General features: G+C 47.4%; 1 protein-coding gene across 2 annotated transcripts; it reads left to right on the forward strand.

Moving 5' to 3' along the window:
• Positions 1 to 2,503: 2,503 nt before the first annotated feature.
• Positions 2,504 to 19,861, forward strand: TOMM34 (translocase of outer mitochondrial membrane 34). 2 transcript variants are annotated; one of them, XM_069495559.1, is made up of 7 exons: positions 2,504 to 2,726; positions 5,685 to 5,784; positions 6,913 to 7,062; positions 10,411 to 10,580; positions 14,386 to 14,533; positions 18,430 to 18,556; positions 18,780 to 19,861. In XM_069495559.1, exons 1-7 carry the CDS (start codon positions 2,600 to 2,602, stop codon positions 18,882 to 18,884), a joined length of 927 nt encoding a protein of 308 aa, XP_069351660.1. In that variant the 5' UTR covers positions 2,504 to 2,599; the 3' UTR covers positions 18,885 to 19,861. The 2 variants fall into 2 exon arrangements, with proteins under 2 accessions (XP_069351660.1, XP_069351661.1); XM_069495560.1 differs by having other exon boundaries at positions 14,398 to 14,533; positions 18,780 to 19,743.
• Positions 19,862 to 25,485: the final 5,624 nt, after the last annotated feature.

Genomic DNA, 25,485 nt, shown 5'->3' on the forward strand with positions numbered 1-25,485 from the left:
TAGAAATTTCTACAGGCTGGGCACAGGGGCTCACACCTGTAATCCTAGCACTCTAGGAGGTGGAAATGGGAGGATCCTTTGAGCTCAGGAGTTTGACACCAGCCTGAGCAAGAGCGAGACCCCGTCTCTACTGAAAAAAAAAAAAAAAAAAAAAAGAAAGAAAGAAATTAGCTGGACAACTAAAAATACATGGGAAAAAATTAGCCGGGCATGGTGGCGCATGCCTGTAGTCCCAGCTACTCAGGAGGCTGAGGCAGTAGGGTTACTTGAGCCCAGGAGTTTGAGGTTGCTGTAAGCTAGGCTGACGCCACGCCAGTCCAGCCCAGGCAAGAGAATGAGACTTTGTCTCAAAAAAAAAAAAAAAAAAAAAAAAAAAAAAAAAAAAATTTCTACAAACAGCAGTGGAAACTTCGAAGTAAAGATCAAGAAGTGTTTCTACAAAGCTCAGGAAGCCATCACAGGGCTCTCCTGTAAGAAGTCAATCCTCTGTCCCCAGAAATCTCCTACCATTTTTCCTGTATTTCTCCCAATGCACACTCTAGGCTCTACTTTTTTTTCCTTTTCTTTTCAATCGTGCTATTTCTGAATCTACTTTTTATCTTATATTCTGGCCCTGCTGTCAACTGGATTTTTTTCCTCCTTGAGGGGCAGTTCTGTCTCTAAGCTCCCACTGTGCCCACACTCATCCCTGTAGATGAATAGGTATTAAATAAGCATTTTTAAAAAATAAATATCAACTTACCATTACACAATGACAAACATCCCTTGTCTTCCCCTTTCCCAGGATTATTCCAGAAGATGGACTGACATTATGATGGCCCTTTTTCCACAGGGTGTTCAGTCAAACACTGCCCAATAAAAATTTCTGTGATGATGGAAATGTTCTATATATGTGCTATCCAAAATGGTAGACTAGCCACATGTGACTATTGAGCACTTTAATTGTGGCTAGCATGACTGAAAAAAATGAATTTTTAATTTAATTTAAATTTAAATAGAGTATACTATCAGCCAATTATAGTATGATACTAGCGTAAGAGAGAACTAATGAGCAGGGTTACTGGGAGAGTTATTTTCCTGTACGTCAAAATCCTCATGCTTCGTTCACTCAACACTTACTGAGCTCCATGTCCCTGGCACTCTACTGGGTTCTGGGTATACAGTTGGCCCTTGAACAACATGGGTTTGAACTGTACAGATCCACTTATACACAGATTTTTTTCAATAAAGATAGTCAACCCTCTGTATCAGAAGGTTCTGCATCCGCAACCAAACTCAGATGGAAAATATAGTATTCAAGGATGCAAAACCTCAGTATACAGACGGCTGATTTTTTGTATCCAAGAGTCCTGCAGTTGTGTGAGTATGCTTGCATTTTGGTGTCTGAAGAGATCCTGGAACCAATCCCCAGGGGATACCAAGGGATGACTATATAACGATATTCAAGACACATATGAGTCCTAACTTTCTCCAGTTTGCTGTGTAGTGGAAGAGATAATTATTAGATAATTAATTAAAGTAGTGATAAATGATGATAGAAAAATAGAACCAAACCAAGTCTAATAGATCAGGAAAGCTGCTGAGAAAGCTGGGACATTCATTCATTGATTCATTCAACATATATATATATCAAGTGTCTGTTCAGGGCCAAGCACAGTACCAGGTGGCAGGCAATGAGCAAAATAAAGTTCCTTCCCTCCTGCATACATTCAAGTAGGAAATATAGACAATAGGCAAAAAAGAAATATGTATTTGTGGTATTAAAAGTGATATGAGGAAAAATAAATCAGTATGTGGTATACAAAGTGACAGATGCAGCAGGGTGGGGAGTAACTTTAGATCAAGTAGTTGGGGAAAGCCTTTCTGACACTTTGAGCAAGAAGTAACTGAAATGAGATTGTAAGTCACGCTAATATTTGAAAAAAAGAATATTTAAGACGGAAGGAACAGCAAGGGCAAAGACTTGTGTTAGAAGAGCAGCAAAAAGTGTTTGCATGTTTGCAGCAGAGTGAATAAGAAAAAGCAGGAGATGAGGTTGGATATGTAGCCAGAGCCAGATTGAATTGGGCCATGGTAAAGATACAAAAAAATTGCTAGAAGTTAGTTAGGTGTATCAGTTAGCTATCACTGTGTAACAAACTACCCCCAAAGCCACGTGGTTTAAAACAAGAATCATTTTCCAGTTTTGGTTATTACAGTTAAATCTGTTTCCATTGTATTACGCTGCTTTGTTTTCCGTACAGCACTAATCACATGAAATTTGCTCAGGAGCTAATCGTCTGTCAGGCCCCACCAGAATGTAAGCTCTAGAAGAGCAGGGCCTCGACCTCCCTCCCGGCGACCCCCACAGCGCCCCAGCACCCGAGGGCGCCCAGCGCGCTAAGGGAGCGCCAGTTCCAAACTGAGCACGCGCAGAGGGTCGAGCGCCAGGGGGCTCCCGTCCGCCAGGCCCCGCCCCCGCCGCGCTCCGCCCCGCCCCCTCGCGGTCAGGTTAGTGGTCGCATCCGAGGGCTTGCTGCCGGTGCTTCCGCCGGGACGTTGCTCCGCACGACTCCGGGCGGATAACGGAGGCGCCCCCACTCGCCGGCCCGGCCCCGGGATGGCCCCCAAATTCCCAGAGTCTGTGCAGGCGCTCCGCGCCGCCGGCAATGAGAGCTTCCGCAACGGCCAGTACGCCGAGGCCTCCGTGCTCTACGGCCGCGCGCTGCGGGCGCTGCAGGCGCGAGGTACGACCCCGCCCCCGTTTCTACCCCAGCCCCGCTTCCTCCAGTCCCCCACCAGCACCACCCAGGCCTCGCTCTGTCCCTGCCTTCCTGGGCTTCCCACCGTCGCGGCCGACCGAGCCTCCAGGCCCTCCCACCACCCTTCCCGCCCCTTCCCGACTTCAGCATCCTACCGGAAACTTCCTTGGCCCTTTCTCTCCACCTGCTTTTTAACTGCCCTGTTGGCCTCCATCCTTAATTATTCAAATCTCATTCTGATCCTGAGGATATAGCTCAACTCTCCTTCCGCCTAGCTATTCATTTTCAATTAAATTAGTATTCCTTCAGCACCTGTTATATACTGCCTGTATAACAAGACAGAAGGTCTTTCTCTGGAAGATCGCACCTTCTGGTTGGGCGAAAGGGGAAGGGGTGCATCCTAAGCTAGTAAATAAGTAAACAAGACCTGTGGGATAATTAGGGCTATGAAGAAGACAGAGAAGCCATGTGACAGAGTTGATTGCGGAGCTCTTTTAGAGTGGGACCTCAAGGACTTCTCTGAAGAAAGAAGAATAATGTCTGAATGAGGAGAAAAAGCCAAGCGCACGAAGTGTTGGGTCTGAGCATTCCAGGTGGAGGGAACTGCAATCAGAAAGCCCCCCAGACAGAATAAGCATGGTGTGTTCCAGCAGTCAAGGCATACTGAGCTAGTGGAGGGACTAGTAAGGCATGAGGTCAGTAGGCAAACCCTTGCTGTGTAGGTGTTTTAAACCCTGCCAAGGAGCGTGGGTTTTATGCTCGGGTAGGAAGCTACTGGAGAGTTTTAAACAGAGTAGCAGCGTATTCTTACCAGTTCCCCCAGTCTCCAGCTCACTTCAACCAACCACACACCTTTACGGTAAGCCTCGTCTCCAAAGTGTCTTATCCAGGAGCCCCCATTGGATAAAGCCTTGACTTTGGAGAGGGGCCTTGGATCCCATTTTCTGTATGTCACCGTTTAATACCTATTTCCCTTTGCCTTCCTCCCTTTTTTTATGTTCTTGGCTAGCATTTGTTGAGTGCTTTACTGTGTGCTAGACATTCTAGACATTATCTTTTTATCTTCATTATACCCCTACGGATAAGATACTTACAGATGAGTCCAGAAGAGTTAAATTGCCCACCTCAGGGTTATACAATGAAGACATGTCAGAGCCAGGATTTGCTATTATAAGTCCAAATTTTTAATCATTGTGCTAGACTTCTCCCCGATCTTTTTCAAATTCCATTCTTTTTTGTGTGAACTTTTTGCAGTTTTAAGCCACTCTTTTGCCCCCTTCTTCTTTTCTAGAAAACTCCTCTTTAGGCCCACCTCCTCATGTCAGCATCACTTGATGAAGTTGCTGAGGAATCTGAGGTATTGATGTTTCTGCCTTTTTCCTTCATCCCACCCCAGTTGGCCTGGAGAAGCTTATGCTTTGTATGGGTCTCTTCTGGGTCCTTATAAGAGCTGGCCTGATGTCTAGATTTAGCAGAGACCAGAGTTTAGTTCTGCTGCTGCTACTAGTTTTCTCGATATTTTGTGGGCAAGTCTCTTGATTTCGCTAATAGTTTTCTTGATCTTGAAAGGAGCACAGAGAGCAACCTAACAAAATGAGCCCTTCCAGCAAGTCTGTGAAGTGATATCCTCATGCGGTAGGTGAGCACGTCCCATCAGAGGGGTTGAGTGACTTGTGCAGGTTGGCAGGCTGGATTGATGCCCTTTCCACCACACCACTGCTGTTTCTGAGTAGTCATGCTCTTGTGATTTAGGATAGATTACAGGTTTTGCATACTTGTACTTGCTTTTTTAGAGCAAGGATGTGTTTTACTTGTCTCTGCTTTCTGTCTCAGGGACTGGCAAAATAAGGGGGGAAGAAAAAGCTTGTTATTGTCGGTATTGAATGAAAGATTTCAGATAGCAACATGGTAACATACTTAGTGAAAAAACAAGTTGCAGAAAGATAGGCAATATGATACCACTTAGGAAATGCTTTAATAGACCTAAAACGGTACTTTATCTTACCTGTGACTATATACGTATAATAAAGGTAGACAAACATGCTTGAGAATGTTATACACCAGCTTCAGGATTTTGCTGGCCTCTGGGGGTCTGGGAAGAGAGCACAGAGAAAAGGATGGGGATGAGTGGAAGTTCAGCCATCTCAAAAAGGTCGGAAACAAATATAGTAACATAGGGTGGATACTGAGACATGGTTTTCTACGTGTTTCAAAGAGCTTGTTTTCAATTCTTTCTTAAATTACGGCCTACACTAGTGGGTATGAAATGGTTGAAAATTATCTTTAAAAATGAAGATCTACAATGAAGGACGTGGGCGTCTGCGATTCCTGAGGGTAAGGACTGCCTTTAGAGAAATGTCTAATAATCCTCCTCCCTTTTGGGTGGCGTGAGTACTTCCTCTGATTAAGTTTTCGGTCATCCTGTCAGAGCCAGCTCAGTTACCACTTCCCTGGCAAAGTCCTCTCTGACTTGACCAGGTAGAACTAGTCTCTGTCTCTCGTGTCCCTACAACTCTTGGTCAATCCATTTATCCTATTTTTTTTTTATTTAGGTTCTTTATTGGGTTTTCATGCTTTTTGTAGTAAAATTAACACGCATACACACACACCCAGGTGGTTACAGCATGGATTTTGCTGAGGCAGGAGCCAGCTATTTCATGTTTATCTTTTGCCTGGTACCAAGTTCAGTGCTGGAATGAATGAATGAGGAAATAAATGTGTGGTTCCCTGTGAAGGGCAGAAAGCTTGATGTCCTCACTCTCATGTAAGAATGACAAATATGCCAGCCGAGCGGGCCAACAAGCCTGATCCGATTACAGTCATCTCTGCTGCCTTTCCCCAAAGCCCAGAGAGCTCCAGGTGTAAAATGTTTCCCGGTGTCCTGAGGCATCCATTTCCTAACCTGATGATCTCTTCTTGTTCTTTCTGCCTCCACCTGGGCAGGCCCTTCAGACCCGGAAGAGGAAAGCGTCCTCTATTCCAACCGAGCAGCATGCCACTTGAAGGATGGAAACTGCAGAGACTGCATCAAAGATTGCACTTCGTAAGTGGCCGAGGGTAACTTTGGGATGCCTGAGGGTCTCGGAACCTGAGGCTGAGGTTTATCTGGCTTGTTCTTTGGAAGGATCCTACCAGTTAGATCTGTGACAGAGATTAGAAAATGTCACCAGGTCACTGAGAATGGGAGGCTCTACTTGGTCCTTGTGGCCCCTGACTTGTATGTTTGGAGACTTGGCTTTGCTGCTGAGTAATGAGTTGGGTGGGCAGTTGGAAGTATATCTTAAAGTCTTTGTGAGATTTGGGGGATGGGGATGAGGTAGATAGAGTTCCAGACCAGTGACTGGCTTACCGAGGTGTTTTTCTGGGATGGGTGTGTGTGAGGGGAAGGGAGGTGGGGAAGGAAAGAAGGAGGGCTAGAGGTTACAGGGAGAAAGGAGAAAACCATATTCATCAATAATCAGTAGTAGAGGACAACGAACAATTTTTCTTCTTCAAGTCAGTCTAACATTGTCTTCTTTTATCATTGCTAAACTAGCATATGCCCTAAATATGTTCCCAAATCTGATATTCTGTGATGTTGCTTTAGATGTATGCCTTGGTGATAGATAGGAAAGGAGGAGGGATGTGAGCATGCTCATGGAGCCTGTGCTAAATTAGTTTGGCTCAGGCCCCGTGCTAGATTTCCTTCTTTGAGTGCTCACGGCCAATCTGTGGGGTAAGTTTATCGTGCTTCCCAGGCCAGAACTGAGTTGCTGAGGATTCGGGCAGAAAAGTGATTTGCCTGGGTCACATGGTTAGTGGCAGAGGTGGAATTCAGACACCACCCCACCTGACTCCAAAGCCTATTTGTTATTCCCACTGGGCCACAGCTCTAAAGACTTAGTAGCATGAAAACCATGAGGCAGTAGTTCTTGATTCTGTGGGGATCGAAACTGGAAGCTGATACGTGTGCAAATAAGTTTCATGATATTAGTGGTTCTCTGCTCGCTTTCCCCTCTTCATTTCAGTATAAGTTGGAAAGTCCCTGTTGTGAGGTTTGGCAATTTTACCAGTGTCTCTCAGCCAGAAATTACCTCCTATACGCTGGGGGATGAGGATGACTATCTGGAAGAAACTACACCAAACCCCTGGTGGCTCAACAGCCAGATGATGTTTTTGCCTCCTGTTCTAGAGCACTGGCCTTGGTTCCCTTCGGCATTAAGCCCCTGCTTCGGCGAGCATCTGCCTATGAGGCTCTAGAAAAGTACCACCTAGCCTACGTTGACTATAAGACTGTGATGCAGATTGATAATGTGACATCAGCCCTGGAAGGCATCAACAGGTGAGCCCAATTCACTGCAGGCAGTCTCCATGGAAACTCCCTGGCCTCCTTAATTGCATCTGGGCCATTGCTTTGGTTGTCTTCTAGGGCAGCAGTCCTCAGCCTTTTTGGCACCAGGAATTGATTTCATGGAAGACGGTTTTTCCACTGATAGGCGTCAGTGGGGGTTTGTGGGGGAGTTGGGGAGGGGGAGCGGGGGAGGAGGGGAGAGGCAGCGCTCAGGCGGTGGTGGCGTGAATGATGGGGAGCAGCTGTAAATAAATGAAGCTTTGTTCACTCGTCCACCGCTCACCTCCTGCTGTGCAGCCTGGTTCCTAACAGGCCACAGAGCAGTACAGGTCCACGGCCTAGGAAGTTGGGGACTGCAGTTCTAGGGGGATCCCTTTGGCTAGACTTAGAAAACTCTAATGAGCACGTGAGGGAAAACATGGGAGGAGAATCTGCTGTTGTATTTAGCAGGTATTTAAGGAGTCAGAATTACTGAGATTGATTGATTGGTTGACTCTGCCTAGCTGTGTGAATTTCATTCACACAGTAATATTTATTGAGCTCTCTCTAAGGTATTGAGCCAGATTAAGTGGGGGATACCAAAATGAAAAGAGATACAGACCCCACTTGTCTTCAGAGAGCTAACTGTAATTGGGAGACTAAGACACAGCCCAAGCAGCTAGACACAAGCCTGGAAGGATATTCTTTGTGAACATGGTTTAGTATATTGTACCGTGACACCTCCATGAAGTGCCTCAGGTGAAATTGCTGTCTGGTTTCCAGGTAGTTATTTGTTTTTATATTATGGGTACCACCATTTGTATAACTGATCATGTGTCACCCCTTTGCATGTGCTTCTGGAAAGCCAAACACCGCGCTACTATTAATTGCAAATCCTTAAGAGGACTTCATGGTATGTTTTTAATGCTTCATTTCTGGTTTGACTTGTTTGCCAGCATCCTTTATTTTCTTTTTGCCTCCTTTTAATTTCTATTGTTCAACAAAATCTGCCAGTGTGTGCCAGACTTTACACGAAGCCCTGGGCTGATTACTGAGACATACCTCTTCCTGCCCTTGTGGAGCTCCTGGTCTCTGGAAAACACCAGTCGGTAATCAGCAAGCACAGTACAGTGTGATAAGTGCTGTGGTAGGAGGAGCATAGGGAGCTCCAGGGGCAGAAAGGAGGTACCTCACCAGCTGGGAGGAAGAGGGGGAGGCCAGTGAGAGCGTTTCAGAGGAGGTGAGCTTAGACTGAGAGAGAAATAGAAATCTGGGGTGAGGGGCCGGCAAGAACAACGGCAGTGGGTGCAAGGGGAGCAAGCATGACGGATCACAGGAGTTGTAAGAAGTCCATTTCACACGGTGCTGCAGGCGGGGAGCTCAGCTGGGGATGGGTTGGTGAGGCTGGATCACGCAGGCCCCGGCGTTCTGGGGCTTGGACTTAATCCTGAGCAAGTGAGGCATCATGAACAGGTCCTAGCAGTGGAACAAGGTGAGCAAATTTGTTTCAGAGAAACAAATTTAAATTTGTATTTTAGAGAAAAACTCGTTGGCTGCCGTGGTGAGGGATGATATGGAGAGTAGCATAGGAAGGGGCCTGGCAGCAATCCATGGGAGAGGTGGAGGTAGTGGGGAGAGGACAGTGGGACCAATTCAGGGGACATTTAGGAAATATACCAACAGGCTTTGTGGTTGGGGAATGGTGAGAAGGGAGGAATAGAAGAAGCTATCCAGGTGGTTGACATGTTGAGTCAGAGGAGACATGAGACGAGAGATGAAAGGCAGGCAGTTGGGTATTCACATGGGTTTGTAGCAGAGGAGAAGTATAGAGGGCAGACGTGCAGATTTGAAGGTCATCAGCAGAGAGGTGGATTGAAGCTGGGGAGAAAACACCACAGCAGGTGTGTCAGGAACAGGACAGAGCTTTGAGAGACTCCAGCATTTGAGGGCCTTACAGAGGAACAGCAGGTGGAGAGCTGGGAGGAGATTTGGGCATTTAGTGTCCCACGGGAAGACATATTTCAGGAAGGATGGAGACGTCATCAGTGTCATGTGCTCCAGCGAGCGTAAGTGAACGATGGGTTTAGCAGTGAAGTCACTGGTGGTTCTGATGGAAGCAGTTCAGTGAGTTCAAGAAGCCAGGCTGTGAAGAGAGGCAGGGGAGTGTAGCTGGAATAGCAGAGAGGTGTCCGGGAGGTCTCATTAAGTAAGGAAAGAGTTAAAGGGACTTAAATGCTGATAGTTGGAGTCAGTAGAGAAAGGACAAAGATGCAGGAGAGCGAGGTGCTGCCTGGGTGTGGTCCCTGGGAGAGGCAGGAGGAGATGGGACCCAGAGGTTAAGTGGAAGGATTGGCTCTGTCGTCTCTTCTATTGCCACAGGAGGGAGATAGGAAGGTTTGGGTACCCAGGCAGGTAGGTTTGTATTTGGGTTATAAGGATGTTTGCTCTGAAAGAGGAGGAGGATTAGGGAACAGGTTGGAGGAGAGTAGAGGTTTGAAATAGTTGGGCCTACCAGGAAAACAGTCTAGTCGGAGACCATGAATTTGTGACGGGATCTGTCTGTGTGGTTTTCATTCTTTTAACATAGGAGCATGCTTGTAGGAGCAGAAGTATACAGTTGGCTTTATTCACTCATTCAGCATATACTTACTGGGCCTTGGTGGTTGCCAGGTGATATGCTAGATGCTGGAGATCAATTAACAAAGTGGACATGGTCCCTGAGCGGCATTTTAAGCTGAGACCTAAAGAATAAGGTGTTAGCTGGGCTTAGGAGGTGGCAGTCTTTTTCTAAAGTGGAAGAGATTGTTCTGGGTAGAGGAGAAAGCACATGCAAAGGCTTGAACATAAGGATCAAGAGGGACAGGACAAAGGGTGAGAGGAGAGAGGAGACCAGATCTCACAGGCCATGTTAGCCGAGGGAAACAGGAAGCCCTGAAGGGTGGTAAGATTTGAAAACAACGTGACAAGATTTGCATTTTTTAAAAAGTCTGTTATCATTAAACAAACGTCAGGTGTTTACATGACTTTGTACTAGATTCATTGAGAAAACTTGAAACAATTAGAACATAGGATCCTTTCTTGGAGAATGTGTAGTTTTCCGGGCACAAGTTTAAGTACCTTAAGCAGCAGATCACCACTTTAGGGGTAACTTAGTGTGACCAAGCTCAGTGGCCGAGCTGAGAAGGGGTTTTGGGCAGCAGACTCCTGTTCCCGTGCTGCAGCGCGCTGGAGGATATAAGGAGATGGTTCAGACCAGAGGGAAGACGCTAACTCGCCCGCCTACCTCCCTGGCTGTGTGCAAGGGGGAACACCTTGTTGACCCAGCTGGGATGGTCTCTGCAATGCTGCCTTCCTTTCCAGAATGACCAGAGCTCTTATGGACTCCCTTGGGCCTGAGTGGCGCCAGAAGCTGCCCTCTATCCCCTTGGTGCCTCTTTCAGCTCAGAAGAGGTGGAATTCCTCGCCTTTCCAGAAGCACAAAGAGACAGCTAAAAACATATCCAAAGAAACCACAACTACAAAGACCAGAGGTGAGCTGTGACTCCCTGCCCAGAGGGTCTTGCAACCTCTCAGTGGCCACTTCCTTTGGAGTAGTCCTGTAGAAACTGGCCTCATTTAGCTGAGTTCTAAAAATAATCTTGGAAACAAAGTAAAAAACAAAAGAAAATGAAGATGCCTTAACCTCTTAGAGATTGTCTCTTCAGCTCTACGGTGAGGGTGATGATAAAACCTACCCCACGGCTGTAAGGCACCTGTCAGGCAGGGCCTCACAAGGAAGCTCTTTTAATGTTCCAGGGGAATTGCCCCAGCCCAGTACACTGGGAATTGAGGCTACAGAAGTGCAGAGGGGTCAGGGCTGGAGCCCTGCTGTGTGTGAGTGATCTTTAGGTGTTAGGGAAGGGGAGGACTCCTATCTGGTCATGGGTAGCTTTCACTCCGGTTTGTGGGAGCCTGGGAAGTGTTGCCCACTCTTCCTAGAATGAAAATATGGAGTGCTAATGAACTAGACTTTTTCAGTGCACCTATCATTGATTTTGTTCTTTCAGAGTCACTGAGTCATGTGTTCCGGGCCCTGTGCTAAGCAGTGTGACACAGACAGGACAGGGACAGTTGAAACTCTTGGTCTAATGAGGAACTGAGACTTGTAAACAGTATCTTAAAATGCAAGGAGGAGGAACGTGTGCTTTAGAGTCTTTAGTATTTGGGGAGTTCAAAACAGGAACTGACTTAAGTGTTTGAGGAGTCAGGGAAAGGCTCTCGGAGGAGGTGATGCTTGAGCTGTATCTTGAAGAATGAAGTCATAGGTGGCAAGAGAGAAGGGAGAATTCTTGGCAGAGACAGTGGAGAGAGGTGGAGAATGAAAGTGCACGGTGAACAGTGGGAGTCAGTGTGACTAGTGAGCGGTGTCTTGCAGGGCCCAGGTGAGGCTGAAGCAGCTATACATAACTGCAGCCCACTGAGCTATTAGGCCATTAAATACGAAATGTCGGATTTCTAATCAAAAGTTTAGTTGATTATATCTCAAACAAGAAGCAGTACAGTTAATCAAAGTTATGTGCCTAAACTGTCCACACAGTTTTGCCATCTTAATGGTAGCTTGCTTAATGTGAGCAGCAAAGAAGCCTCGAGAGCGAATGGCAATGAAATCGTGAAAGGCATTTTCCACAGCTTGTTGAGAATTTAATATTTTTCCTTGCAAGAAGTGGTCCAAAGCCTGGAAGAAGTGAGAGTCAGTTGGTTCAAAGACTGGTGAATACGGTGGATGACAGAATTTCCAAGTCTAGCTTCTGTAGTTTGAGCAGCATTGTCTTTTGTGACATGTGGTCTTGCAAGAGGATTGGCCTGCCTCTATTGACCAGTCTCAGCTGCTTAATCTCAAGCATCCTCATCATTTTGTTCAATTGGTTACAGTAGACATCTGCTGTAACCGACTGACCAGGTTTCACGAAGCTGTAATGGATAATATTAATTCCAGCACTGGACTACCAAACAGACACCATTAGCTTTTTTTGACAAACATTCCATTTTGGACTGTGTTTCGACACTTCATCTTTATCTAAGCATTGTGCCAAACACTTGTGATTGTCACAAAGAATCCATTTTTCATCACACATAACAATACAGTGTAGAAATGGCTCGCCTTTATGTCATGCAGCAAAGAAAGGCAAGCTTCAAGACAATTTCTCTTCTGATGCTCGTTTAATTCATGTGGAACCCGTCTATCCAGCTTCTTTACCTTGCCCATTTGTTTCAAATGGTCCAATATTGTTAGAATAGTAACGTCAAACCTTGCTGCTAATTCACTTATAGGTTGGGATGGATTCGCTTCCACTGCAGCTTACAGCTCATCATTGTCCACCTTGGTCTCAGGTCACCCACATGGCTCATTTTCAAGATTAAAATCACCAGAATGGAGCTTCTCTAACTTTAAATGTACTGTGCATTCATTAGCCATATCCTTCCCAAACTTTTTGTTGATATTTTGAGCTGTTTGCGCTGCATTGGTTCCATGACAGAACTCATATTGAAAAATAACACAAATTTTTGACTTATCCGTGGTTTAACAAAAGTTGCTCTAAAAAAAAAATTTGAAAGATAATCACAAGCCAAAATGTGCTTTTGAAAGAATGATGATGTACCTTCACAATTAAAAAAAATAAAAAAAGAAGTGTCAAAGTGAAATGTCAAAGATACCAACTGTCAAACTTAGTACTTAAGGAAATCAGACATTCCATATTTAATAACCTAATATTTCTAGAGAAACGTGTGCATATGTGCACATGGAGATATGTACAGGAACGCTCATGGTAGAATGTGTACTAGCAAAAAAACAAAACTAGAGATAACGCAAATCTCTATAAATAGGAGAATGGAGAAATCAATTGTGATATTGCAGCAATGAAAATGAATGAACTACAGGTATATGCATCAACACAGATGAGTCTCAGGAAGATAATGTTGAGAACAAAAAGAAAAAGCAGGCGATAAAAGAATATGTAGACTTACTTATTCTTTGATATGAAGTTCAAAAACAAATAACAAATGATTTATAGGTACTATCATATATAAACTTTAAAAAAAAATAAGGGAAGAAGCATATTAATAGAATTGGGAATAATAGTTTCCTCCTGGGATGGATTGAATTGAGAAGGGGCCCCCAGGACTTCAAAGGTCCTAGTAAGGTTCTCTTTCTTAAGCTGGGAGATGAGTTCAGGGTGTTAGTTTTATTCCTATAACCTTACCCTGGGTCATAATATTCAGTCTTTTATAAAGATAGTTTTTAAAAATTAAAAAGCAAGTGATATAAAGCTGAGGCTGGAACATTTAATTGGGGCCAAGCAGTGAAGGGCTTGGAAGCCGGGTTGAGCAGCTTGGGTTTCACCTTGTTCTCTCTCCTCTCTCTCCCTGAAGGCCGGAGCAGAGCTGCATGCGTTAGGTGAGGAAGGACAGTCACAGACTCAGACCAAAACGGAGTTGAGAAATAGTGGGCTCGGCCGGGCGCAGTGGCTCACGCCTGTAATCCTAGCACAGTGGGAGGCCGAGGTGGGCGGATCCTTTGAGCTCAGGAGTTCGAGACCAGCCTGAGCAAGAGCGAGACCCCATCTCTACTAAAAATAGAAAGAAATTATATGGACAACTAAAAATATATATATAGAAAAATTAGCCGGGCATAGTGGCGCATGCCTGTAGTCCCAGCTACTCGGGAGGCTGAGGCAGGAGGATCGCTTGAGCCCAGGAGTTTGAGGTTGCTGTGAGCTAGGCTGACGCCACGGCACTCACTCTAGCCTGGGCAACAGAGTGAGACTCTGTCTCAAAAAAAAAAAAAAAAAGAAATAGTGGGCTCTTCTGCCCTTTTCTGAAAGCCCAGAAGCTACGCCCTTTCTTTACCAGATTCCTGTTTATTAATATTTACTTATTCTCCTGCTTTAAATTTCCTGTCTCATGTATTCTCAGATTTGACCCTGAAAATAGCCACGTGTGGAATAAGTATTGCCCCATTGTAGTGGTGAGGAATTTGAGCTCCAAAAGTCAGGTTGGTCACACAAGATCTTCCACCTACCAAGTGGCAGTGACAAGGCCATTTGGGTTGCTTTTTATCTTGTATATATTATTATATATGTGAATCAATACGTTTATATCAGGAGCCCCCAGCCTCTTGGAATGAAAAACTGTTTAATTTTCCAGAAGCCATTAACTGGGGGGAATCATTAATCAGGAAGCATAATTTACAACAGTGTAGGAGATCTCTGAGGGAGAGATGAGGCTGAAGAGATCTCATCAATCTCAGTTGGGTACCTGCTCCGTGGTTTTTTCCTCTTCTGAATTTGTATCTAGTGCCTTTTGCAGGGGATGCGGAGAGAGCCAGAGTTCTGAAGGAAGAAGGCAATGAGCTTGTCAAGAAGGGAAACCATAAGAAAGCTGTTGAGAAGTACAGTGAAAGCCTCTTGTTTAGTAACCGGGAATCTGCGACATACAGCAACAGGTATCCTCTTCACCGCTGCTTTGGGACATTGGGTGTTGTGTTCCACAGTCTTCTCCTGGGCTCTGGTGGGCTCTTCCTCCCTAGCATTTAGTCAGCATGTTCCAGCTCAAAGCATGCGTTCACACTGGGAGCTGGGCGTTGCCAGTGGCATTCACTCTCTTGAAAGGTAGAGCTAGGGGATGCCACCCCAAAGGGTGGCCTGGGCTTTGTTAGCCCCTCTCCCCAGAATTTTCCTAAGCGTACAATATAAGTAAAAGCAGTGTGCTTGCTGTGCAAACACCACCTAAACACAATTCTCTTAGTCTCTTCACCCCCTGCCCTGCTCCCCACCCCATGGTTTCTTCAAGACCCTCCTGTTAGAAGTTTTGGCACCATTTCTGTCTAAGAGCACTGGCCCAGAAGCCATGGTGTGGGATAACTATTGCCTGGCCTGGGAGCTGGAAGGAGGAGTGTAGTCTAGCCGGAGGAGTTAGACTTGTGGGCCTGTAGAAGGCCCTGTACCAGGAGCTGCTGTCAGTGACCACTGACCGCGCCTGGGAGCCAGGGTACTGTCCCTTTATTGTGTGGGAGTCACTGCTTTGCAGCAGTGCTCAGAAGTATAGGTGGTAGGTGTTCTTTCTGTTGTAAAGTTGAGAAAATTGAGGCTCAGAGAAGGAAGGGCTTTGCCTGAGCTTGCCCAGCCAGTAAATAGTGGCACCGGAATTGGAATCTGGCTCCAACGAGATCTTCCTGTTACTTTTACTCTCAGAAGCTTCAAACATTCATCAAGAAATCATATCTGATCCAAACATTTATTATATAAAACATCTATTAAAAAAGTGTCTGTTTCTCTTTCCCTACCAACATACACATTTCTCTCTCTAGTTCAGAAATCTTGGGTCTGTGCTGGGTGTGGTGGCCCACACCTGTAATCCTAACACTTTGGGAGGTCAGGAGTTCGAGACCAGCCTGAGTAAGAGCAAGACCCTGTCTCTACAAAAGATAGAAAAATTAGCCAGGCGTGGTGGTACACATCTGTAGTTCCAGCTACTTGGGAGGCTGAGGCAGGAGGATTGCTTGAGCCCAGGAGTTTGAGATTGCAGTGAGCTATGATGACACCACTGCACAGAAAGAGACCCTGTCTCAAAAAAAACCAAATAAGTAAGTAAATATTCTATCTACCTTGGGTCTAATGTAGGCAGACTGTTTCTTATTCCAAACTCTTGGGATAAAACGTGTTTCAGATTTTAGTGAGCTAATGTGGTCCACATGCTGAATTACATGACACTGCAGCAGGGTCTGGGCAGCTTACCGAAGTAAGTTACTAGTATTTCTGCAAGTGAAGCATGGACATGCCATGTTCATATGGGGTGGGATAAAGAAACTAAGTAGCTTCCTGTCAACTCATTTCCAGTTTTGCCAAATGAGTTGAAAGAACTTGCGGTTTTAAAGGTTGGATTTTGGAATTTTGGACCTATGATTTTACTGCACATTGGACCAGGGGTGCCTCAGTCTGCCAGGCTCACTTGAAAAAGAAGCCTACAGCCTTTTCGTTCCGTGTTTGTGTGGCACCATCTTCTAACTCCTCTTTCTCTGGGCGCTCTTTGGGCTTGCTTATTACCTTATGCTGCTGAATACCTCCATTAACTCATTTTTCTGGATTTTTACCAAATTTGGAACTGTGTTTTCTTTTGTTTAAATACTGTTCTTCATGCAAATGTCTCTGTGCCACACTGTCACATCATGTCCCTTCCTCTGTCGGTCAGAGCAGTCACAGAGCCTACCTAAATTCAAAGGGAGAGAACAGAGACCCCTCCACCTCTCAATGGGAGGAGCACCGAAGAATTTGTGCCTGTCTTCAAATTGCTACAAGGAGGTGGTTTTTCTCTAAGTTAATTTATAATATAAATCCTGGGCAATCACAAAGGACTAGTAGAATTTTTAAATTCATGATAGTGATTCCAGAGTTTGTCAGGGAAAAATGAGAACAGCAAAAGAGAATTTAGTGTATGATAAAGTAGAGGGAAGAAAGGGATTATTCAATAAATGGTATTGGATTGACTGGGTAAGAGTGAAAAATAAACCTGAATCCTACCTCAGTTCTTTTTTTTTTTTTTAATTTAATTTCTTTTATCCTTTACACAGTGCCTGGTGCACCCAGTTCTTATTTTAAAATAAATTCTAAGTGGATTACAGTTTCAGATGTAAACAGTAAAACCATTAAGTTCGGAAAGAACATGTGGGCTAATTATCTTGCAGTGGGGAAAGTACTCTTATGTGGAGGAAAGTAACTCACAGAAGTCATTGAAGGAAAAGTTAGAGAAATTTGATTCCATAGATTAAAAAAGACCTTATGTTGGCTGATCTGACGGTAGTGAGTTATCTCACTTGATTGTTCACAGTTACAGATTGAACTCCTTGTTCTACTTTCCCCCCTTCTCACTACTGCACTTGACTAGCCTTAAAAATAATAATAATAAAAAAAGACCTATGTAAAGATGTTCAGCTTTACCCATATTTAAAGCAATTAAAACAATGAGATATCATTTTCTTCCATTGGTAGAAATTAAAGCTTGAGACCCAAGGTTGGTACAGTTGTAGGAAAATAGGCTCTGTCAAAAACTGTTCTTAACAGTGCAGTTTTTTTGGAGAGCATTTGGGCAGCAATAGTAAAAATTTAAAATGCATATGTCTTTTGACCCAGCAGTTCCTTGTATAAGGACGTTAAATGCAGCATCATTTATTTACAAACTAGAAACAATGAAAAATATCCCCCGATAGGAATTGGTAAAATAAATCATGACACATCCAGTTGCACCCGACACCCACTGAAACAGTGAGGTGGATTGGATGAACTTCCGTAATGAGCTCCCACACATCTGACTGCTGTGTTTTTAGTGACTGTCTTCGGAGAGGACTAGACTTGAATGAGGAAGGTACAATCACACGCTTTTTTGACTACAGATGTAGAATATTTTGTTGTATGGATGTATGTGACTGTTTTTTTCCAACATTTTATTATGAAAATTTTCAAAATAAAGTTGAAAGAACTATACATTGAACACCCATGTACCTACTTCCTAAATTCTATGATTAATATTTTGTTATATTTGCTTTATCACTGTCCATCTGTTGATCTGTCTTATTATCTTTGCTGTCTTTCAGAGTAAATTGTAAACATCTTTACATTTCACCCCTAATATATCAGCATCGTATTTTTTTTTTTTTTTGAGACAGGGTCTTGCTTTATTGCCCAGGATAGAGTGCAGTGGCATCATCATAGCTCACTGCAACCTTATGCTCCTGGGCTCAAGTGATCCTCTTGCCTCAGCCTTCCAACTAGCTGGGACGACAGGTGCGCACCATGGCGCCTGGCTACTTTTTCTATTTTTAGTAGAGATGGGATCTTGCTCTTGCTCAGGCTGGTCTCGAACTCCCGACCTCAAGCAATCCTCCCGCCTTGGCCTCCCAGAGTGCTAGGATTACAGGCATGAGCTACTGTGCCCGGCCAGCCTTATATCATTAATTAGAGTTCATTATTTATTTTTTTCTTGAGATAATTTTTTAATCGTCAGGAGAAGGTTTCAGGAAACACTTTCTTTGCTTGAAAGAGCACAGTGCAGGAGAGTGAAGTGCAGAGTGATAGAACTAAACGAGGTCAGGATCTGGAGTCATGCAGACCCCCAGTTTGAACCTCAGGTTGCCCCTCAGTACTGGTGGTACCTGGGGCAAGGCCCTTTACCCCTCTGAGCCAGCGCTTCATCTCAACAAGGGGGGAGGGTGGTTGTGAGGATCAAAGAAGATAGAAAGTAACCAGCACAGTGTAGGCGTTCAGCGAGTCAGAGATCACTTTTCAGGCTGCCTCACAGCTTGGCCCACAAGTGACTAAAAGTTCTGAAATGGTCTCTCCCCATCAGAGCACTCTGCTATTTGGCCCTGAAGCAGTACAAGGAAGCAGTGAAGGATTGCACGGAAGCCCTCAAGCTGGATGGAAGGAACGTGAAGGCATTTTACAGGCGAGCTCAAGCCTACAAGGCACTCAAGGTAAAAAGATCCAGGCCAGAGGCAGCAGCGTAAGCCACTGAGATTTGTCCCAGCGGTGGCACTTCAGAGTGTAGTCAAGGCAGGGCGGCGTGTGCCGCTTTCCTTCTCATCCCGGGGCCTCAGGGGAGGCCTGTAGGCTGGGGTTTGAGAACACCCCATTTCCTCAGCAGCTGTCCCCACCCCAGTCCAGCCACCTTCCCCACACTCTCCTCTCTTCTGTTAGGACTATAAGTCCAGCTTTGCAGACATCAGCAGCCTCCTACAAATTGAGCCCAGGAACGGCCCTGCACAGAAGTTGCGGCAGGAAGTGAAACAGAACCTAAACTAAGAGCCCGAGAGGACAGCAGGAACCTCTGCCTGACCTGGCCCAGAGAAGCCAGGGGCCGCCGCCTCTGTGCCTGCTCCTGAAACCCAGCATGCCCTGGAGTGAGCTCTGAAGCACCCTCCCCGGCCCCTCAGTGGCCTCCCACCCCTTAAGGGGCTTTGCTTGTTCAAATTAAGCTCTATGTAGTCAAACAGACGTTGTTGTTTCGCCAGAAAGGTCCCCACCAGGCTGAAGCGTGAAGCTGAAGCCCTGTCCCCGACCCCCTGCCTCAGCGGATCATACAGACAGGTCCTCCTCAGCAAAGCAACTGGCTTTGTTGCTGCCCCCAGCGTGCTCCACACTGAGTGCTGCCCTTGTAGCTCCACCAGCCCCCACCTCGCTGCAGTTAATCTGAACACCTGAGCTGGGAGGGGGGGCGGGGCGGGCTGGGGGCTAAGCTAGAAAACCCTGACCCAAAGCAACCTGTCGAGCTGGTTCTCCAGGGCTGCGATTTCCCCCGTGTGCAGTTGCTATCCCTGTCCTTGGCACAGTCTCCTGTGTCTGAGCCCCAGTGCCTTTTGTCCAGGCCTTCCTTTGTCGGGCAGGCAGAGCCCTGACCCTTGGATGGCTCTGTCCTTGACTCTGTGCCGCTGCCTTCTGCATGGAGGTACCTAAGCTGTTTCAAGAGCCCAATGGTTGTGGCTGCTCCTCCCGAAAGTGGGATAGGGAGAGAGGCCTCCTGGAGGTCACTGTCCTTCTTTTCTGGGCAGGAACTTGCCTTTTTGCTCCAACAGTGGCCTTCTCCAGGCACCATAGTTCTTTGTAATATGTTGAAGTTAATTTGAACTGACAGATTTTGTTGAACTGTGTGTTTAAGCTATTGCATTAAAAGTCTTTCTTCTACATAAATGTCTGTTGTACTTTTTCATTTGTGCCTTTTCAGCTTTGCGCCTGGAACTTGGTAGTAATAATAATAAAAGCTATTTCATACTGAGCATCCATCCATTCACTGAACAAATATACTGAAACATCTGCGTGGGCCAGGCCCTGGCATGGTGCTGGGGAGACCACAGCGAATAGGCACCGCCCCTGCTCTCAGAGGGTGGATGGTGCATCGGGAAGGCAAGAAGCTAATCAGAAAAATCGCATGAGTATAAATCGCAGCTGGCCTCAGTGTTGTGAGTCCTGAGTCATCAAACAGTGCTTTACCTGCATAAAAATGGGAGCGTCACAGTGGAGGGAGTGGAGGGAAGGGGTCCCTGAGGAAGCAAAGCTGGGGTTGGGTTATAAAGTGGGAGGTTAACTAGTGAAGATGGGGGGGGAAAGCAGGTGTGCAGAACAGAACAGCGTCTGCGAGGCCCCATTGGGGAGGACAGGGTAAGTGCGGGGACCAAAAGGGCCATTGAGGTTCATGGAACGTGGCATGGGGTGAGGCTGGCGAGAACTACAGGCTGCCTCCCCTTCCTGGACTGTGTCCTAGTTAAATTGTTTTCACCTTATCAAAGAAGTTTTATGATTCTGCAGAGAGACAAAGGGTTTGGGTTTTCCCTTTGCTCCCTGTCACATAGCGCTAAGCAACATTCAGCTGTTAAGCACACTGCGGCTGAGCGTTCGTAAGCATCAGTCTCTGTTTCAGCCATCACTGCTCTCCCAGCAGAAGTGGATTTTAGACAAACCTGGGCATGGTCAGGGGACAGTCTCAAAGTGGGGAGCTGTACCCCTTCTATTGCCGCCTCCAAAGCAGGAATGGCTCTGACTCAAGGCAGGTTTAGTGGTGCCATCCAGTCACAACTGGCTTACAACATCCTTTCGAGCTCTAGAAAGCAAGTGTCTTGATTTGCTAGTGAAAACATAGACGTTTCCAATAAACACGGTGTGATAAGTTTCTTTACCCCCATCACCCATCTTGGAAACTCATCACCATTCTGTCATTTCCAGAGAGGCTTTGAGGATTAAAACTGCTTCTCATAGGTTCACGTTTCTACAAGAGACAGCTATTGATGTGGTTGTCTTGATGATCATGGAGTTCTATCCCCTACCCCAAGAGAAGGGGAAAGAGTCAGTCATTCCATAGGAATGACAGTCTTCCATAGACTCCCTTGTGGGGGCCAGATCGTGCAGGCTCTCGTAGGCCATGTAAGTTTTGTCCGTATTCTAATGATGAGAAACTACTGAAGGATTTCTGCAAGGATGAGACATCAGATTTGCATCTTGAAAAAAAGCCTTTGGACTGCATGGTGGAGGACTGGAGGGCCAGGGTGGCTGCAGTTAAACTAGTGCAAGGCCGTGAGAGGAGTCCCCTGAGCTCGGATTAGGATGATGGCAGTGGATTTAGGGAAGAGAAGGAGGTAAAATGGATTTCCTATGGAAGAGAGAGAGAGAGAGAGACAGACAGACATGGCAGCTGGCTGGGGAAACTCAGATTTTGGCTTTTGCAGCAGAGTGAGGGAATGCTGGAAGAGGGTAGCAGAGAATGAGGGGAGGGGATGCTAAATCAAGAGCTGGTTTTGGACGTGAGCTTGAAGCGTTATTGGGATACCCAGGTGCTGACGACCGGCAAACAGGGGGGTGACATGTGACCCAGGAGCTCCTGAGGGTGGACTAGGCCGAAGGAAAAAATTGGGGGTCCTCCTAGATGGGGAAGCAAACTGAAGCTGTGTTTGTAAATTAGGTAGCTGAGGAGGAGAGAAGAGGGCAAAGCCTGAGAAGTGCCGGCGGGCAGCATCCAGGAGATCTGCACAGGGGACAGACTGGAAGCGGCCAGAGAGGCGGGCGGCTGGGACTAGGTGACGGTGGGCTGGAGGCTTGAGGAGTGAAGACAGTTCGAAAAGTTTTTGGAAAACAGGAAGCGGGAAGCTGAGACAGATGGGCAGAGCCACCTTGAGGACTCAGTTGAATCTGCTGCTGGTAAATGTGTAGCAGAACCCGTCTGCCAACCTGATTGGCTCCACTGGCGTTTGGCGGCTCAGGTGCAGGAGACGACAGCTGCAGTGTACACCCCTGAGCGGGGTGAGCACTGACTGTCCCCAAGGACCTGTCTGAGCGGCTCCCCCCCATTCCCTGCAGGGGAAGAAGATCCAGACCTGGGAAGCCCCCCACAGCATTTCTACAAGGGTTCTTCTTTAGTTAGGCTGCACAACCCCTCAGCCAGCCAGCCTGGAGCCGAGAAGCAAATGTGTGTTGCCCGCCCTGCCAGGAGCCCAGAAACGCCACGCACGTCAGACGTGGGTACTGCGGCTTTGGGGCACTGCAGGGTGACATCCATTTGGTTGTCCACTGTACCATGGATGGGTCAGTTCCTGACGGTTCTGACCTAGTGTACACACCCTCTGTGGACGTCAGTGCTCGCCTAGGTTTCTGCTCCTTACAGCCAAAGCCCCACCCAAGTCAGTTCTACCCTCTGCTCTGTCTCCACCTCCCTCAGACACAAGAAGGCCTCCTGGGAGGCGAGACAGATTTTGCAGCACTTTTAATACACAAAGCAAAAGTTACAGGCTGGCTGGGCGACCAACCTTCATTCCACATACAGAGCTCAAGTACAGGCAGACCATCTGGGAATTAAGTTACAGCTCACAAGGGCCTGGGAGCTGAGAACAGGAAACGCTGTTCCTTTGGCAGCTGTGGATGTGAGGACTCCGTTTTCTGGGAATGAAAAGGTAAAAATGAATGTTTCTAGAGTACAGCAGACGAAGAAGGTGGAGGAGCCCAGGCCAGACCTCCTGGCAGGCGAATGGAGCAGGCAGTGCCCAGGGAAAGCCCAGCCTAGTGTGTGTGAGCCAGGCAGGGCGGCTGGCAAGACAGCACCTCCTGCCGTCTGCACCGTCGCCAACGCCCACTCCCGTCGCACAGTTAGCCATCTCCTCTGATTCTCACGGCTCTCCCCAAACTCCTTGGCTCTTCAGAGAAAGCCAGTGACACAGCATGGTTCTCAGTGAGTTTGTGGCAGCCAGTTCCTGCCCAGTTCTTTACAGCTTCTCCTGGGCTCAGCTGCTGGTCTCACCAACCCCCCCATTCCCACCCTCCCACCTACCTGTTGTCAGTGCATGGGCCCCATGGCCTGGTGTGCTTGCAGCACGGCCACTGCCTCCTCCACCTGGGGGGCGCAAGTGGGAGGGACTCAGCATAGCGTCCCAGCAGGTCCCAGAAGTGCCTTGACACCACCGCCCCCGCCCCCACCTCAGCATGCTGGATCTGAGGACCCTCCTTCATCCACGGCACCTCTGCAGAACCCTCATGCTTGCGAGACCCCACGCCCCACAGTCCCCTTTGAGACAGGTTCACTGCTGGACAGCTGGAAAAACCTCAACCCTACACTGAGGCAGAACACACCTCCTTGTACCAAAACCTTGCCTCTGGGGCCACACAGAATTAGTTGGAAGCAGCAAAGCCTCAATTAAGGCCGTCTCCCATGCCAGGATTCAGTAGGCCTTCAGGCACCAGCAAGAAGGCACACTTTATCTGGCCAAACAGCTGCCCATGAGCTCGACTAGGACACCCTGTCCTTAGCTCTCTCCTCCTGCCCAGGCTCTGGCCTACCTTGGCATGGAGGGACTCTGGGGACTCCAGCATGAGCAACAGCTCCGAGTTGTCAATCTCCAGCAACATGCCCGTGATCTTGCCGGCCAGCTGCGTGTGGATGCCATGGATAAGGCGGTAGAGACGCTCCCCTGTGTAGAACACCCTCCAATGGCTTGTGCACACACCCGGCTCACACCCTAGCGTCCCAGGGGTGGTAGCACGGAGTGGAACAGGGAGGACAAATGGGTTCTTGTGCCGGAACTGTGCGCTGAACCTCACTGGCAGCCTCTTTTCCCCACCGCAAGGTTGGCTCAGCAAATCCCACCGTGGAAGACAATTTCAGAATCAAGTTTGACATTATATGTGCAGCGTTCTGCAGGCTGGGTTCTGACACAAAGTTGGTTGCTGTTTAAAGACTACTCATGTTGATTTTGCAAGAAATAGCGTGAAGTAGTATCACGATGACATTCTAGACAGCATATGATGATGCCCAACTTGAGACTTCCAGGGGCAGGGCGGGGAGAAAAATACTCAGGATGAATTCACTTTCCACCATCAGGTATCTCTAGTGACAGGGCCTAGTGTGGTGGTCGGCAATGTGTGGAGGGCCCAGCCAGGCTAGGGTGCCTTACGTCGGGGGAGGTGGAAGGGGTCTTCCATGAGGAAAGTGAAGATGTGTGCAGGGAACTGCTTGTCAAAGCCTTCTATACCTCCATTAAGCTCATTTAAAATTTCTCTGGGGTGCTGTAAAGTGGCAAAACCCTAAGGAATCTGAGGAAACAATGGGGTGACGGCAATGGGGGCCTTCAGTGAAGGGTCTAGAGATCTTGGTGGCCAGGAAGAACCTGCCAACCAGGAACAAGCTTGCTCATTCAAAAATTAGTGGCGATTCTTTTAGCAGGGGCCTGTCACAGACACTAGGGAAGGAGATGAATTGCACAAGGAACCCAGAGTCTAGTGGGGAGTAACATGCGCTCACCCAGTGCGCACACATTCCCTGCCTCCCTGCAGCAGGCACCAGGGATTCCTCCTGTTCGGGAGGGGTGTGAGCAACGGTGACACCCACCTTCCGGCCATTTCCCCACAGAAGCCCAAGACCACACCCACAGTCCTCCTCACCCTGATCTCCCCACGTCTGGGTGTTGCCCACTCTAAGTCAGAGTCACAGGACAGCAGAGCTGGAACAAACTTTGGGACCAGTCTGACCAGTGTTTTAAAGCAAGAGAACAGGGACCTGGAGAGTAGGGGCAGCTTGAGCAGGGCCAGCCAGCAGGTTGGTCAGCGACAAAGCTGGACCTCGCCCTCTCCTCTGTCCTCCAGGCAGGGCGTTTCCCAGCGCGAAAGCCAGCTCCCTGCCCCCTTCTTCTTGCTCCCGAGCAGGAGAAGCAGCCACTCACCAATCATCTGCTTTTGCTCTTGCGGGGACGCGGCAGCCAGCATGGATGCAGTCAGGGGCTCCTGTCCGGGGACGTGCACCGCGGGCTCCTGGACCTGCACAGTGCCAGGGACGCAGCCCTTAACCACCACGGATGGGCAAGGCCTTGAAACACTTACCCTGTTGGGCGAACACGAGGCCAGGAGGGCTCTGGAAGACGGGAGCTGGGGCAAGGTGGCAGAGGGGCCCTAACAAGGGCACGGTGGGTTAGGAGACAGAATGATGCTCTAGGCTGGGCGCGGTGGCTCATGCCTGTAATCCTAGCACTCTGGGAGGCCAAGGTGGGCGGATCGTTTGAGCTCAGGAGTTCAAGACCAGCCTGAGCAAGAGCGAGACCCCGTCTCTACTAAAAATAGAAAGAAAATTAGCTGGACAACTAAAAATATATCTAGAAAAAATTAGCCAGGCATGGTAGTGCATGCCTGTAGTCCCAGCTACTCGGGAGGCTGAGGCAGGAGGATCGCTTGAGCCCAGGAGTTTGAGGTTGCTGTGAGCTGGGCTGATGCCACGGCACTCTAGCCCCAGCAACAGAGTGAGACTCTGTCTCAAAAAAAAAAAAAAAAAAAAAAAAAGAATGATGCTCTAATATGGAAGTTTTCTGTGGTGCTGCGGACCTGTCAAGACCCATGACGAACGTTGCCAAATGAAAGCTATGCGTGATACAAATCACAC

The sequence above is a fragment of the Eulemur rufifrons genome, chromosome 20 (assembly GCF_041146395.1).
Source record: "Eulemur rufifrons isolate Redbay chromosome 20, OSU_ERuf_1, whole genome shotgun sequence".
NCBI classification, from domain to species: domain Eukaryota; kingdom Metazoa; phylum Chordata; class Mammalia; order Primates; family Lemuridae; genus Eulemur; species Eulemur rufifrons.